Raw genomic sequence first — 14370 nt, forward strand, 5'->3', positions numbered from 1 at the left:
CAGCCTCTTCCTCAATCTTCCTTTATCCTCCCTTTGCCCCGTTCAACTAATCCAGAATAAGACTGTAAGACTTATCCTTGGCCTCAAAGCCAGGGACTGTATCTCTCCAGTCCTAAAATCGGTCCACTGACTCCCGGTTGCTGCTAGGATCAAGTTCAGACCCTTTGCATCAGCCACAAGGCCTTCTAGGGCCTAGGAGCTCTCTGCATCCAACTCTCTCTCTCCCTAAATACCTCCCTGCTAGAGCCCTTCAGTCTTCTAGCTCCAACTCTCTGCAGATCAGACGCTTCTCTAAGCAAAGAGTGGGAGGTAGATCTCTCTCCTCGGCAGGAGCCTCCCTCTAGAATGGTCTCCCTGCTCCTCTCAGGCTTGAACCAGATCTCCTTAAGTTCCGGTAGCTTCTCAAGCCCCTCCTTTTCTCTTCTTCCTTCCCTCTCTCCCTCCCTTGCTAACACCCCCTTCTGCCGCAGTGACTGGCTGCCTGGTTCCCTCTGAGTTTTACAGGGCACCAGGTCCCCCAGCCCAGTCCACCCCCCTCCTAGCACTTAGCATGTGGACCCTCACCCCCTGCACCCCATGCAATCCCTGACACTTGCCAAACCTGTCCTCCCCTCAGCACTCACCTAGCCCTGATGGCCCTCTACCCCGTCCTCCACCCCTCTTTCACTTGCACTCTCTCTGCTTTACCCTTCCCTTCCCTTCCCACCCTAGTACTTCACATTGCACGCAGACCGGCACTCCCCCACCCCTCGCACTTCTTGTTACTGCACTTGCACGATCCGAATGTCACAAGGCCTAGTACGACTGTTATTGTTATCTTTCTCCTTTGTCCCGCCCCCTTTTAGTCTTGTGGCGCCTTGAAACACCATTTGTTGTATAGGCTCCTTACAAATATCCAATAAATAAATAAAATCATATCATATTTGATGGGAAGAAGTGACCTTCTAATATTAGGGGTACGTGTGAGCGACATGCTGACCAGGGTGTGGAGGGGTGTTGCGTCTACACATATCTCTTTCAAGGCTTCGCTGTTTGAGGAGACTGTCACCTACTTTATGCTTTTGGAAAGCAGCTTGGGCACATGTGTTATGTCCTGTGGGTTTTGGGAGTGATGTGGTTGCATGCGACTCCCTTTCAAGGGGAACGTGTGTTGTGTGTGTTTTTAGCAGAGCTTTGCTGTTCTAGCACCACTCACGTGTTTAGTAAAGTATCAATGCATGCCTACGTGCCCTGTGTCATTTGGGATGTGCTCGTCCATTTATGTTTTCTTCTTTGAATTGTGAGACTTGCAGTCTGTGTTTTATAATAGAGGAAAACTCCCAGAATGCAAAGAATCACTAAGATTGTTCCCAAAGCACTTGAATTATATGGGACGCGCGGGCATGTATGGATGTGCTACCTGGGCAATCATAGCGACTTTCATATACCCTTTTATTCTTCCATCAATGTGAAGAGCGTAGTCAACCATGCAACTTCAAACGGGGGTTGCCAGCTTCTGCTGTCCCCTCCCTGCAAGCTGCTGCTGAAGTCATGCGGACAGTCCCAGCACACACCTGCCTCTCCTCCGCATCTGTCTTGCGCCACACCGGAGATGGAGTGGAATGCATTGGGATCAAATTATTTCTACTCAACAGAGAATGGAATTGCACTAGTTTATTCCCTGTCTCTTATGGTGGCTGGCTGTGGGACAGTAATAATAAGATAATGGCACTAATTGGACGTATGCTGCCTTCTATATACCTGAACACTGGACATCAACGTACAAATGCACACGTCAAACTAAACCGCACATCCACAAGTACTAACACACACACACACGTAAAATAAACTAGATCTATGGGATTTGTCAACGCTTTTTTATGTCTGTGCGAGTTTTTGTTATGCTAATACACTCCTCAAACCGCAGATCCTCCAATGCACTTACACACAGAGGTTTGATGCATGCCACATATATTGGCTTTGTCAATGCTTGTTTACATGTGTGCGAATTTTTGTTATGCTAATACACTCCTCAAACCGCAGATCCTCCAATGCACTTACACACAGAGGTTTGATGCATGCCACATATACTGGCTTTGTCAATGCTTGTTTACATGTGTGCGAGTTTTGGTTATGCTAATACACTCCTCAAACCGCAGATCCATCAATGAACTTACACACAGAGGTTTGATGCATGCCACATATACTGGCTTTGTCAATGCTTGTTTACATGTGTGCGAGTTTTGGTTATGCTAATACACTCCTCAAACCGCAGATCCTCCAATGCACTTACAGACAGAGGTTTGAAGCAGGCCACATATAGTCGCTTTGTCAATGCTTGGATCCATCAATAAACTTACACACAGAGGTTTGATGCAGGCCACATATGCTGGCTTTGTCAATGCTTGTTTACATGTGTGCGAGTTTTTGTTATGCTAATACACTCCTCAAACCGCAGATCCTCCAATGCACTTACACACAGAGGTTTGATGCAGGCCACATATACTGGCTTTGTCAATGCTTGTTTACATGTGTGCGAGTTTTGGTTTTGCTAATACACTCCTCAAACCGCAGATCGTCCAATGCACTTACACACAGAGGTTTGATGCATGCCACATATAATGGCTTTGTCAATGCTTGTTTACATGTGTGCGAGTTTTGGTTTTGGTTTTGCTAATACACTCCTCAAACCGCAGATCCATCAATGCACTTACACACAGAGGTTTGATGCAGGCCACATATACTCGCTTTGTCAATGCTTGCATCCACCAAATGCACTTACAAACAAAGATTTAAAAGAAGACAGACCTATTGGCTTCACCGATGCTTGGTTACACATGTGCAGGTTTTTGTTATGAATTGCTGAGTGTCTGCGTGTTTTTTTCTTTCTTTCTTGGGTGGAGGGTGTGGTGGTATTATGCTCTGTAAAGTTTGGGGTGATTGTGTTTTGTTCAACCAGGGGGTTCAAGTGCCTTTGACAGTGTGTTCGTTTATAACTCCTGAATTCTAGAAGTATGCTTCGTTCTTTAGAAAAGAGTTTAGAAATTGAATTACATTGTTAAAAAAAAGACTACATTTGCAGCTGAATTGTTGGTCTTACTTTCAAAAAGAATACCGGATTTCATGTGCTCTATCCATTTTGCACTGCTGCCTATTTTTAAGCCAAAACCACTAACCAATGTCTATCCATTTTTAGTTTTGGCCATTAGGTATAAGCAGAAAATATTGCATTAGAGTAGTAGTAGTAGTCATTTATATAGCGCCTTTTCCCATTGTTATGGTCTCAATGTGCTTGTGGTGGGAACGCCCTCGGGGTCCCAAGTCCAGGTATGGGGACATTCACAAAAGGCTTAGAATCCATGTGTGAATTTGGCCACGATTAGGGTTCAGATGGTCTTCCTAGGCTCCAGTAAGAAACCCGCGAGGTCAGGCATGTGGTTTGGTGTTGAGAGAGTCCACAATTATGTGCGAGTGCAGGAGATTTGTTATGTTCCAGCTAGACCAAACTGTGCCATAGGTTTTCGCTGTATCCTAATGGCCGAGTTGTTGAGGCAAGTCTGTTGTAAGGAGGCTTAAGACGTGTGTCCAGCTAGACCAAATGTTGTCATAGGTTTTGTAGTAGGTCTGCATTCTAATGAGTGTGGATGGATAGCCATGTCTGCGGCAGACGTCCACTGAAGTGCTGCGTGCATATGTACCTAGAGCCCAGATGGAGCTTTATCTTTGATGTCAGAGTACAGCCAGGGAGAAATGGCATAGGAGAGACACAAAGGTTGTAGGTGTTCTTTAGTTATTTACCCACCCATTACCTGGCCATGGCTATGCTAATCCCTATGACCATTCCCACCCACTTCCTGCCCCTTCCTGCCCAAAACACATCCTCCTTGGAGCTCTTTGAGCTAGCTTTATCAAACCTTACCATCAAACGTTGTGCCCAAAGTGCCTGCCAGTGTTTTCATAGCAGTCTTCTGAGAGTTAATAACTAATTGGAGCTGTATGTGGGCTACTGCTATAATAAAATATGCCTTAAACAGGTCTGCCTTCAGCCACTCTATGGGCCTCATTACACGGAAGGCGGTAATGGTTAACGGCCACCGTTAATGGTAACGGTGACCGTTAACCATTACCGCCTTACTACGAGGTCCCTTAGCGGGTTGGTGCTTTAACGCCTGCTTTTTGCAGGCGTTAAAAACCAACCCGCTAAGGGACCTCGGAGCTAATTACGGCACCGCAAAATTGCGGTGCCGTAATTAGCGCCTTCCCCATTCCCATAGAGCCCTATGGGGCAGAAATGGGAATGGGGAAGGGCAATGGCGGAAGGGGGATTTACCGCCCCACCAACCTTGGAATGGGGCGGTAAATCCCCTTTCCGCCAAGGCGGTGCCGGTAATTTACCGGCATGGTCCAGGGTGCTAATAGCACCCTGGATCACCGCCTTCTGTGTAATGAGGCCCTATGTCTAAGTACTATGTGTGTCCTTCACTGAAGTCCTGTTAAAAACTAGCATTGGCAAAGACAGTTTTGGCTTGCGTATAAGTATTGGGCATTCGCCGGGCACTGCTATTACATGTCTAGGTACTCGCACCATCTTGCAGCTGCTACCATCGACAGCCAGTTAATACCACTATGCCAGTGCCTGGAAAATGCCTTTTTCATTCCTACACAAAAGTCAAAACTGTTGGCATTGCCAATGCCTGTTCATTATGTACCTGGTCCGGGAAAACTTACCATTGGGAGACTTATCAGTGCAGCTGATTGAGAAAGCTCTCCTGAAAGACCTTTCGGAGAATTGTAATGCAAATAAAGCTAGTTGTTCAACTCATCCGTGCAAATTAGTCACCCTATTTACAGCAGGATTAGGACGTGATTTTTCAATCCGGGTCGGTTTCCTGTTTTTTACAGGCTGATCTGGGACACGAAATTACCATTTCTGTATGCCCCTCATGCTTTGTCTGCCAAAACCACCCGTTTTTACACTATCGTGGCATTTTCACTCTGGAGTAAAGCCAATGGATTCCCGTGGCAGCTGATGCCCGTTTTGGCAACTGCTAAAAGCAGGCGGATTCCAAAGTAACCCATTATAACTGCTGCATGCCATGCGTAAATAGCAGCTTGCATTTACTCTTTTTGCAAAAGGAAGTGTGAAAAAAGGTGTAAAGGCGATTTGTCCTATTTAGACACCTTTTCCACTAGATCTTGCAAATGCCAACTATTTCACGGAGGGGACCCAAGTGCAACAGTTGTTTTTAAGAAAATGGATCCCTGTATTTCCTGTACCAAAAAGTTTGCTTAACATTGGTCAAAGAGTTCTAAAAATAGAGATATGAAGTTTAATGTTAACTTTAATTCTATGCCACCAGCGGGCCAGTAAACTGTGCATCCAATCTAGATACGCTCCTAGCAAACACTTCATACATACCGCACAGGGTAGTAGAACCTAATATGTACAGAAGGGATACGTTAGTCAGGATCACAGAACAGATACAACACCGAAAAAGACTATTTACCTGGGGCAAGGACAGCACAGTGCTCATCAGCCAGGCCACATACAGCATAATCCTGTTCTTCTTCTTTGCATCGCTTATTGCAAGTGGATTGAGGATGGCTGACTGCCGGTCAATGCTTATCACCACGGTGACGAAGGCGCAGGAGTACATGGCCAAAAGTTTTAGAAACATCAGGAAGCGGCAAGCCAAGTCCCCGGCTTGCCACTGCACGGTGATGTTCCAGACGGCGTCTAGCGGCATGACCACAAACGTCACCAGCAAGTCTGCTGCAGTAAGGTTCAGGATCAGAATCCTCACATGAGACCTCTTCTTGCGGCTGGTGCGGGCGGCAGCCCATAGCACCGCCAGGTTGCAAAAGGCTGAGATGACGAAGATGGCAAAGGTGATTATTACACGAGCCTTGGCAGCAGACGAGAAGGTGGGCAACTGGAAGCTGCCATGGCTCCCGTTGTGCCAGTAATCCCGGGTGTCCAGCGCACAAGTGGTGTTGAGGAGGATGAAGTTGGAACAGTAGATCACGCCAAGTGCCTGGGTGCTATTCATGTCGGACTAGTAGGAATGAGTTTGCAATTTACATAGAGAGCTGTTCATCCACGGGATGTCGGCAAAAACCTTCCACAGTCCATTCTGTCTCAGGCAGAATCTGTAAAATGGACCAAAGTCATGAGTTAGATCTGAAGCATGACCTCCACGTACGATCCAAACACCTACTGGAACAAACAGATATATCACAATAGTTAGAGCTCTCACACACATTGTAGAATAGGCACGTTTTCATACAACTTCATTGAACCTTTTGCTTTTTGAAAAGTAGGTTTGCTTTTGTTACTCTACATCTGAACAATGTATACGTTTCAATCAACAACATTTGAAATAGCAAAGAAAAACATTTAAAAATCATGATTTTTCCTGCACAGAAGATGCAAATGAGTTCCATCTAGCCATCAACACATTGATGCCTCAATGTGTTGATGGCTAGATGGAACTGATATGTGTATCTTCTGTGCAAGAAAATCATGATTTTGCAATGGAAGCACATTGCCCCATTTCATTAAACTCCCTGACAGTCTAGTTGGATGTAATATGTTTTGCATACACTACAATCTCACATGGGAGTTGGAAGGACAATCCTGGCTTGGATCACATCCTTTTTGCAGGAGCACTCGCACACAGTCAGGTGAGGATACTTCATCTCTAACCCAATTGAGGCAGCCAATGGCATTCCATAGTAATTCTCTATATCCCTGTGCTGTGTGTATGTCAGGCCACTTACCGACTAGTTAGATCACTTCAAGGTAGCCTTGATCATCTACACTGACAACATGCATCCCACAGTCCTACTAGACACAGGCACTTCGCCACATTTCCACCAACTTGCCTGCTTTCCTATCCTTAGCACCATCTTGGTTGCATGAAATAGCACATTCCTGAGGAATTAGGATAGCTCAGGGGCAATGCGTTTGTCCTGAAAGCATGATAACAAAGGTTCGAACGCCAATCCCATGCTTAGAAACCCCTTATTGGTATTAAGAGCCTTTATAAAAGAACAATTATAATAAATATAATTATACTCTGGCAAGGCAGGAATCCTGATATCTGGCCAGGTCACAGCCTTAGCCATTCCAAACCTGTAGCCTGAAGGCCAAAGACCAGCCCCCATTTGTGTAACCAAAGTAAAAAGCCTTAGGGGTAACCTCCGACCAACTGTGATTATTCTCACAGCACATCTCATCAGCTGTCAGCCGCTGCCATTCCCCACAGGGCCTGCTTGACATGACCCTCCCGCCTCGTGAAATCACCTAGAAAACCCAACTGGTACAGGATCTAGTCGCTTCCAAACTGGACTACTGCAACCTCCTCTTTTCAGGCATCCCTAAAAGGATAGAAGATGCCTACAGTTGATTCAAAACTGGGCTGTTCAACCTGTGTTTGGTCTCAGTAAAAGAAATTACCATGTTTCCACAACTTTTAAAAATGTACATTGGTTGCCAATTCAGTTTAGAAGAGACTTTGCTACCCTGTATATTGCCAGTAGAGCAATGCAGAAGACCTAGGCCCAATACCCTTGCCCAACTGACTATTGAAACATCTCCTTGTTAGATCCTTCAGCACCCCCAAAGAAAGTAATTTGTTTGTGAAGGGAATGCTTGATGTGACAGACCTGGGACCCTGGAATGCCCTATCCTTGAGCTCAGACAAGAGGGCAATTACCTTAAGTTCAGGAGAGCCCTTAAAACCCTCCTGTTCAATATGCAGTTCAAGATGTTGCACATGCTCCCCACTCGCAGAGTTGAATCTGCCAAAATTGTACAATTAGGTTGCAAAAATAATATTCATGTCCTAGAAGGGAAGTGGCTATTGTTCAGTCCTTATAAGGACTTCAGGAGTTCACCTGTAGCACATACCCAAGCCTTGTTTCTCCTTCCTTTCCCTTGTAACCTCACTTCCCTTCCCTGAACTCTGAAGTATCATGTATACTCCTCATTACAAGTTCGGCGGTGTGGGAAAAAAGTGGTGGTAATTCCATTACCGCCACCTTTTTGGCAGGTAACCTAATTACTGCCTTTTTTCCCCACACTTCCGAATTATACATTTGGTGGTAAAGTGGAGTATTTATCTACGGTAATAAACTGAAGGTAAATCCATCACTTTGCCTCCAAAATCTGAGCGGTAAATCTGTCAAAAATCCCCAAATGGGGTTTTAAACCACCCTACCACTACTTGTAATCCTGTGGTAAAGTGGCGGTAATCATAATCGAGTTTGGTGGTAATTTGGTAGATTTACAAACCAAATTACCACCAAACTTGTAATGAGGCCTGTGATTCTGTATAAAACAGCAAATAAATAATAAAATAAATGATCCTGGGCATTGTGATGAATTAATTTCTGTCCCGCAGGAGTACAAGGATTAATACAAGCTATAACACCCTTTGAGCCCTCAGACTTCTACAAAGAGCCAACACAATCATAAAGGTAAAACATCCACAGTTAAGAGATATACCTACTTTGCCTTTTGTGGTAGCTTTGCCTGGGGGAAGGCTATGCTCTTAATAGGGGTAGGAATGTATTCCAGTAGTGACCCAAACAGCAAAGTAACAGAGTTCGGAGTAAAGGAAATGTCAAATCAATGTTCTATGAATATATATACTTTAATAAAACACACCATCCGCAAGAAAACGAAATAGAAAATACTGTACAAAATCCACCCGGTGGAAAGAACAGAAGAATGTAGCACATTGAGTATGAATACAGGAGTGATAGGCAAATTAAGTAAGCACAAAAAGGATATGTCTTTGGATGAAAAAGGTGCACAAGTGCCCTAAACAGTCTCTAGGGCCCACAATAGACCACAGGAATAGTTATTGGTCAATAGTACCTTGTGTTGATTCTTTGACAGTTCAGCAGTGTCAAGCCCCGCTTAGAGCTATGGTGCAAGCGCTGATCGAGCTTACTACGGGTATGTTGGATCATGTGGGCCCAAGCAGCAAGCAGGCATGGAGCAGGGTTGGATCCATGAGCTCCTTGTGGGTCAAAGGTGGCATTGGGCGAAGCAAGTCAGGGCGCTCAACAGGATCTGTTTGGGGGAGCCAGGTTGTGTTGTAACCTCCGGGAACGGTCGATGAATGACGCTCCAGAGGTTCAATTCGGTGGACAGCAATGGTTTGAAATGGTGATCCTGTTGCTCCAATGTGCGGTTAGGCAAAGCAGCAGTTCAAAGGCAAGTTGAGTCAAGTTGTGGTGTAACCCCTGGTTCAAGTCAGCAAGTGTCTCTCTGGTGTTTCGAGTCGAGTTATGGTTCGAGCAGTTGAATCAAGGTAAGCAGTTGAAGGGCTCGGTGAGGGCACAATGTAGCATCGAGCTGGTTCAAGATGCAGGCACTGTACTTAAAATGTATGGAGGAGTGCCAAAGGCAGAACTGGTGGGATCCCTCTGGTTTGATGGTGACAAATGTGGTGCAACGGAAGTTCGACCGCGTTTGATGCAGCAGAACATGGAGCCCCAGCTGATCCGGTCCTCCAGATGCTATGGGACTCATTCCAGGGGCTCCAGAACACAATTAGTCCTTTCAGGGTCTGCTCTCCTAGCCTTGGGCGATTCTGGTGCAGAATGACAGGTCCTCATCCGCAGCAAGAATACCCCCAATCTTCCATCGGAGTGGGTATGGGTCAGAGCGTCTCTCTGCCTTGAACTGCTCCTACAGCTCAGTGGTTGAGGGCTTTGGAAAGTACAACTCTCCCAAATAGCCCCAAATGAATTCTTCTTAGGGGTTTGTTCCATAGTGAATCAAAGAATGAGTGGGAGCCCCCTTCTTTTAAAGGCAAAAAGCCCACAGGCGATTGGACTCAAACCAACGTGCTTTAGGGATCCAATCCCTGTTCTTGGACAAAGCAGAGTTTGCCTTCTGACATCACACCCAAAATGCGTTGTGGTACAGGAAGCGCAGAGGACAGGAAGGAAAGAAAGAAAGAAAGAGGTAGAGAGAAACAGAATTGTGGAACTTTCTTTCATATGTATGCCCCCTCTGTCTATACTAACGCAGCCACCTTCCCTTCCCAATAGAATCAAACGTCTTTACATATGCAGCACCCCGGTTTGAGGCTACTCCTTTTGTAAATGGGTGTGGCCGTTGATTCCTGCTCCCAGGCCAGCTTCCTGTGGAGTGGCTGTCTCTCTGGGGAGGGTGTTACCTGCTCTCACAAAGCAACAAAGCGAGGCAATCACCCTAGAATACCTTCCTGCCAGCAGTGGCAAAGTCCAGATTGTTAAGAATACACACAACCCTTTGAAAGCTATGGTGGTCTCACATGACTGAAATATGTGTGATACCAAATCACTGTGAACTGTTGTAATTATGAGGAATACCATGCACCATTCCATAACTCAGGCATTGCTTATATCTCAAGATTTCTCTGCCAACAGGAGAGTAAACACATATAGGGTCTTTGGTACAAAGGTGCATGCCTTAAATGCAGACACTGCATTGCAGGGACTTGGCTGTCACTGCAGCCGTCAAATAGGCACTTGCAACCTCAGAGCCTGCTCTGTGCTACTGGTAGAGCAGGCACTGCTGATCAGGATACTGGAACAGCAGGGCACAGGTACACACTATGCCTTTAGCATGGAGCTTTATGAAAGTGGAATCTGAACAGTAGATTTCCTTTTCAGGTTTGGATTTACCTGCATCATTTTATTAATGAATAAAAATCAAAAAAGCCAAGGCTTTTACACCCTTTCCATATGGTATTTTCTCAAAGGGAAAAAGTTATGAAAGCATTCTAGTCTTGATGACCTGTCACATTACCCTCACAATCTTCTGTTTAAACCTGCAAAATAGTTTGTATGTTTTGCCTTAATAATTGCCAGCTAACACCATGTTATTAGGATCTCCTTCATCAACACTTTTCTTTTAAAAAATCAACACTTTGTATGCGGGGGCTTTTATGGACTTAAATGTAAGGAACATGGTACAACTGTAAGCCCCAGTGTACAAGGTAATGTTGTATAAAAAAACAGAAATGGATGAAGATGATCCTGATGACATGGGTTCAGTTATCAACTTTAAAGTCTTTTACCCGGTGTGTCCGCCTTCGTGTATTAGCCGTTGCTATTGATATTTTTCCACTTCTAAGTTGGTTACCTGGCTGCAGAGGGTGTCTATCTGTGACCCAAAGAGTCCCTCCTTTACTGTTTTGCCTGAGCCCAGGGCCACTGGAGGCAATTTAAAGATAAGAGCTACAAGATTCAATTGGAATAATTGAAGAGGTCACAATTTGAAAATGTAGCAAAAGTTCCTGTGATTGCAAAACCTAACATCATTTCATACTTGCCAGCCCTTCCGATTTAGGCGGTAAGATACTGCTTTTTAAGCAGTCTTACCGCCTATGGATTTAGTGGCAACAAGTAGCGATTTTTTTGTAAAAAAAATATATTATTATTTTCTTTTTTTTGGCCTGGATTTAGCAGTCTGTTCAGCCATGGTTGCAGGGTGCGCAAGTACACAGAATCCGAAGAACGTTCTTCATTGGGGATGTGTCCAAGCTGCTGCTTTTACAATGGTGTGTTCTTACTGGCAGCAGTTAGCAGACCAGTGCGCCAGTGCAACCTCCCCAGACTATCAGAGGCGCCCGTGAGATCCGCTCCAGCACTTCTGGATATCAACAGCCACATGTTTCACTGTACCTCAGCTCCCCGGTGCCAGTCATCTACATGCTGGGGTGAGCAGCTGAAGCAATGGCGAGCCACTCCTCCTAATGGGTTCTGGCAGGTGTGAGCTTGCGCTAGGAGCCGGGGGGAAAACGCACGTTTCAGCCCCGCCCTGCGTGAGTCTCGCCACTTCCACCCGCCTGCAAGTGCAATATGCTATTTTTTCAGCTTAGCTGCACAATGCAGCGCCCCTCTCTCCGGCACCTGCTACATACTTGCCAACCCTACCGATTTAGGCTGTAAGATACAGCTTTTTAAGCAGTCCTACCGCCTACCGATTTAGTGGCAACAAATACTGATTTTTTCAATGTTTTTGAAACTTTAAGATTCCTACAGATTTTTGGTTGTTGGCATGTATGTTATTTGCATAAATAAAGAAAGTAAATGTTAAATACACAGTAGGGCTTTGTGAAGCTGTGCTGTGGGACTTTGCCTTCCAACACTTTGTGAAGTTCTTAGCAAAACCGCAAAAAGTTGCAGTTTTCCACTGGCACCATAAATGCCTGTAAATTGGGCTTGCAGGCATATAGGTACGCACATGCCATTGTTAGTGCACTTAGGGTGATCGGGTGGTGCTGCATTTTTTCCCCTTAACAAACAACTGTCCCCAAAGAAAAAATCCTTTAGCGTTACCTGTTGAATGAAGGCAGGAGGTGCAGAGAAACTTTCTCCCGAAACACTGCTTACATTGTTTCTTGCAAACCTATTACTTCCAGGTCAAACGGATGATAGAGAGGCGCATGCCATGCACTGCAGGTCGAGAGTGAACAATTCCACTTCCTGTTTTACTCTCTTGACTGTCCTGTGAGTGTGCTTGACTGCAGGCTCACGATTGGAAGAATCCGGAGGCATCCGTTGGTCTGATTTGTTATCCTCACATTCTTTTCCATTCTAAAACACAGGTAATTACTATTTACATGTGTTAAAACTAGTTGGTGATTTACTCTTTTCTACTTTTTTCAAATTCTGGGGGTTTATGGCTCGGATGCTGGAGGAAGTCTGTTGATTTCATTTGGTCTTGACTTTGTTATGTGTGATTTGTTTGTGGGTGCAGTGAATAGTACAACTGAGGAGGGAGAGGGGAACAGCTAAACCTGGCTTGGGAAGAAGCAGGGAGAAGGGACAGAGGGCAAATGCAGAACCTAAGCTGCTGGAACCGGGAGCTATTGTTGTTCAGTGTGTTGGCAGTCTAGCCAATGCTTGGCCTCCCTTTCCATTTGGGTAGGAGAGGCATAGAGCTCCAAAATTGAAGTTCTAAATTATATTTTAAAAAATGAGCACGTGTAAAAGAATGAAATATAGAATAACACATGTCTTATACATTTTTTTATTGTTTTCACTCAGCAAACAGAAAAGTTAAATATTTCATTTTTTGTTTACATTTTGCAGCTTTCTAAAAATGTGTAAAATATTATTACAAATCCTAAAATAATATAAATTTCTCTGTTCGTCTTCATTTGCACAGTGACAGGTCTGATGCCCGTGGGTTCTAATTGTGTTCTTATATGGCTGCTTTGGTATTTCGTTTTCTGTTATTTAGTCTGTGATGAAACAATACAAAACATTCCTCCCCAAAACGAATCCAATATTTTACATGGTTCTATTTTATCTGGAATTCGATTGTCCGTGGAATGTACAAAAAGTATTCTTTTTTATTGTTTTTAAAAAATTGTGAATATTGTTACATTTCTTTTGAGTTACTAATGTTTCAGTTTTCCCAACAAAAAAAATTACCATAATTATTATTTCTGTGAGCCTGTTTTTGGGATCAATGTAGTATTTTCAGGATTTTTTGTATTCACCATGATGATGGTAATGATTTTTATTGTGATTATTTTGTTGTCGCTGTGATATTTTTCAGTAATGACTCATTTTTCTAAATGGAATAGGTACATTTGTGGATCAGAGTGAGAATTGAAAAGAATTACAATGGAGGATGCCGCTGCCAGAGGAAAATTGCACACGTTTATGCAATGATTGATGCATCAAAAGGGAGAAGGAGGAAAAAAAATCCTGACATGTCTGTAAAACTGAATGCAGTGAGCAGTGCATGGCCATTGCTCCAGCCAGACCCACAAACTAATTCAGATTTACATAACGGCTCCCGCCACCAAATTACACTTTTCAAAAATAAATGTATCCGCTTTATCATTTTGTAAAAGATCATGAAGTGGGGACAGACTTTGAAAATTGTCAAATAACAGCAGGTTTCGTTTGCTGATTCAATCTTTCTCTTTATCAACCACCGATGGAAATGCCTCCCGTTAACTCACCAAATCCAACCACCGACAGAAATGCTACCTGTCAACTCACCAAATCCAACCACCGACAGAAATGCCTCCCGTCAACTCACCAAATCCAACCTCCGATGGAAATGCCTCCCGTCAACTCACCAAATCCAACCACCCTACGGAAATGCTACCCGTCAACTCACCAAATCCATCCACCGACGGAAATGCCTCCCGTCAACTCACCAAATCCAACCACCGATGGATATGCTGCCCGTCAACTCACCAAATCCAACCACCGATGGAAATGCGACCCATCAACTCACCAAATCCAACCACCTTACGGAAATGCTACCCGTCAACTCACCAAATCCAACCACCGACGGTAATGCTACCCGTCAACTCACCGAATCTTTATCAAAGGCGTCATGTTCACCTTCCATGGATCTTT

General features: G+C 44.5%; 1 protein-coding gene across 1 annotated transcript in view; it reads right to left on the minus strand.

Annotated features, from left to right (window-relative positions):
- The window catches only part of LOC138504105 (gonadotropin-releasing hormone II receptor-like), a 397205-nt gene that overhangs the window by 43998 nt on the left and 338837 nt on the right, over positions 1 to 14370 (minus strand). Inside the window, exon 3 of the mRNA XM_069624317.1 lies at positions 5487 to 6129. Coding sequence (XP_069480418.1) covers positions 5487 to 6029 — 543 coding nt within the window. The 5' untranslated portion in view covers positions 6030 to 6129. The remainder of the gene's footprint in view (positions 1 to 5486; positions 6130 to 14370) is intronic.

Source organism: Ambystoma mexicanum, chromosome 11 (assembly GCF_040938575.1).
Source record: "Ambystoma mexicanum isolate Mex_15411 chromosome 11, UKY_AmexF1_1, whole genome shotgun sequence".
In the NCBI taxonomy this organism is placed as follows: domain Eukaryota; kingdom Metazoa; phylum Chordata; class Amphibia; order Caudata; family Ambystomatidae; genus Ambystoma; species Ambystoma mexicanum.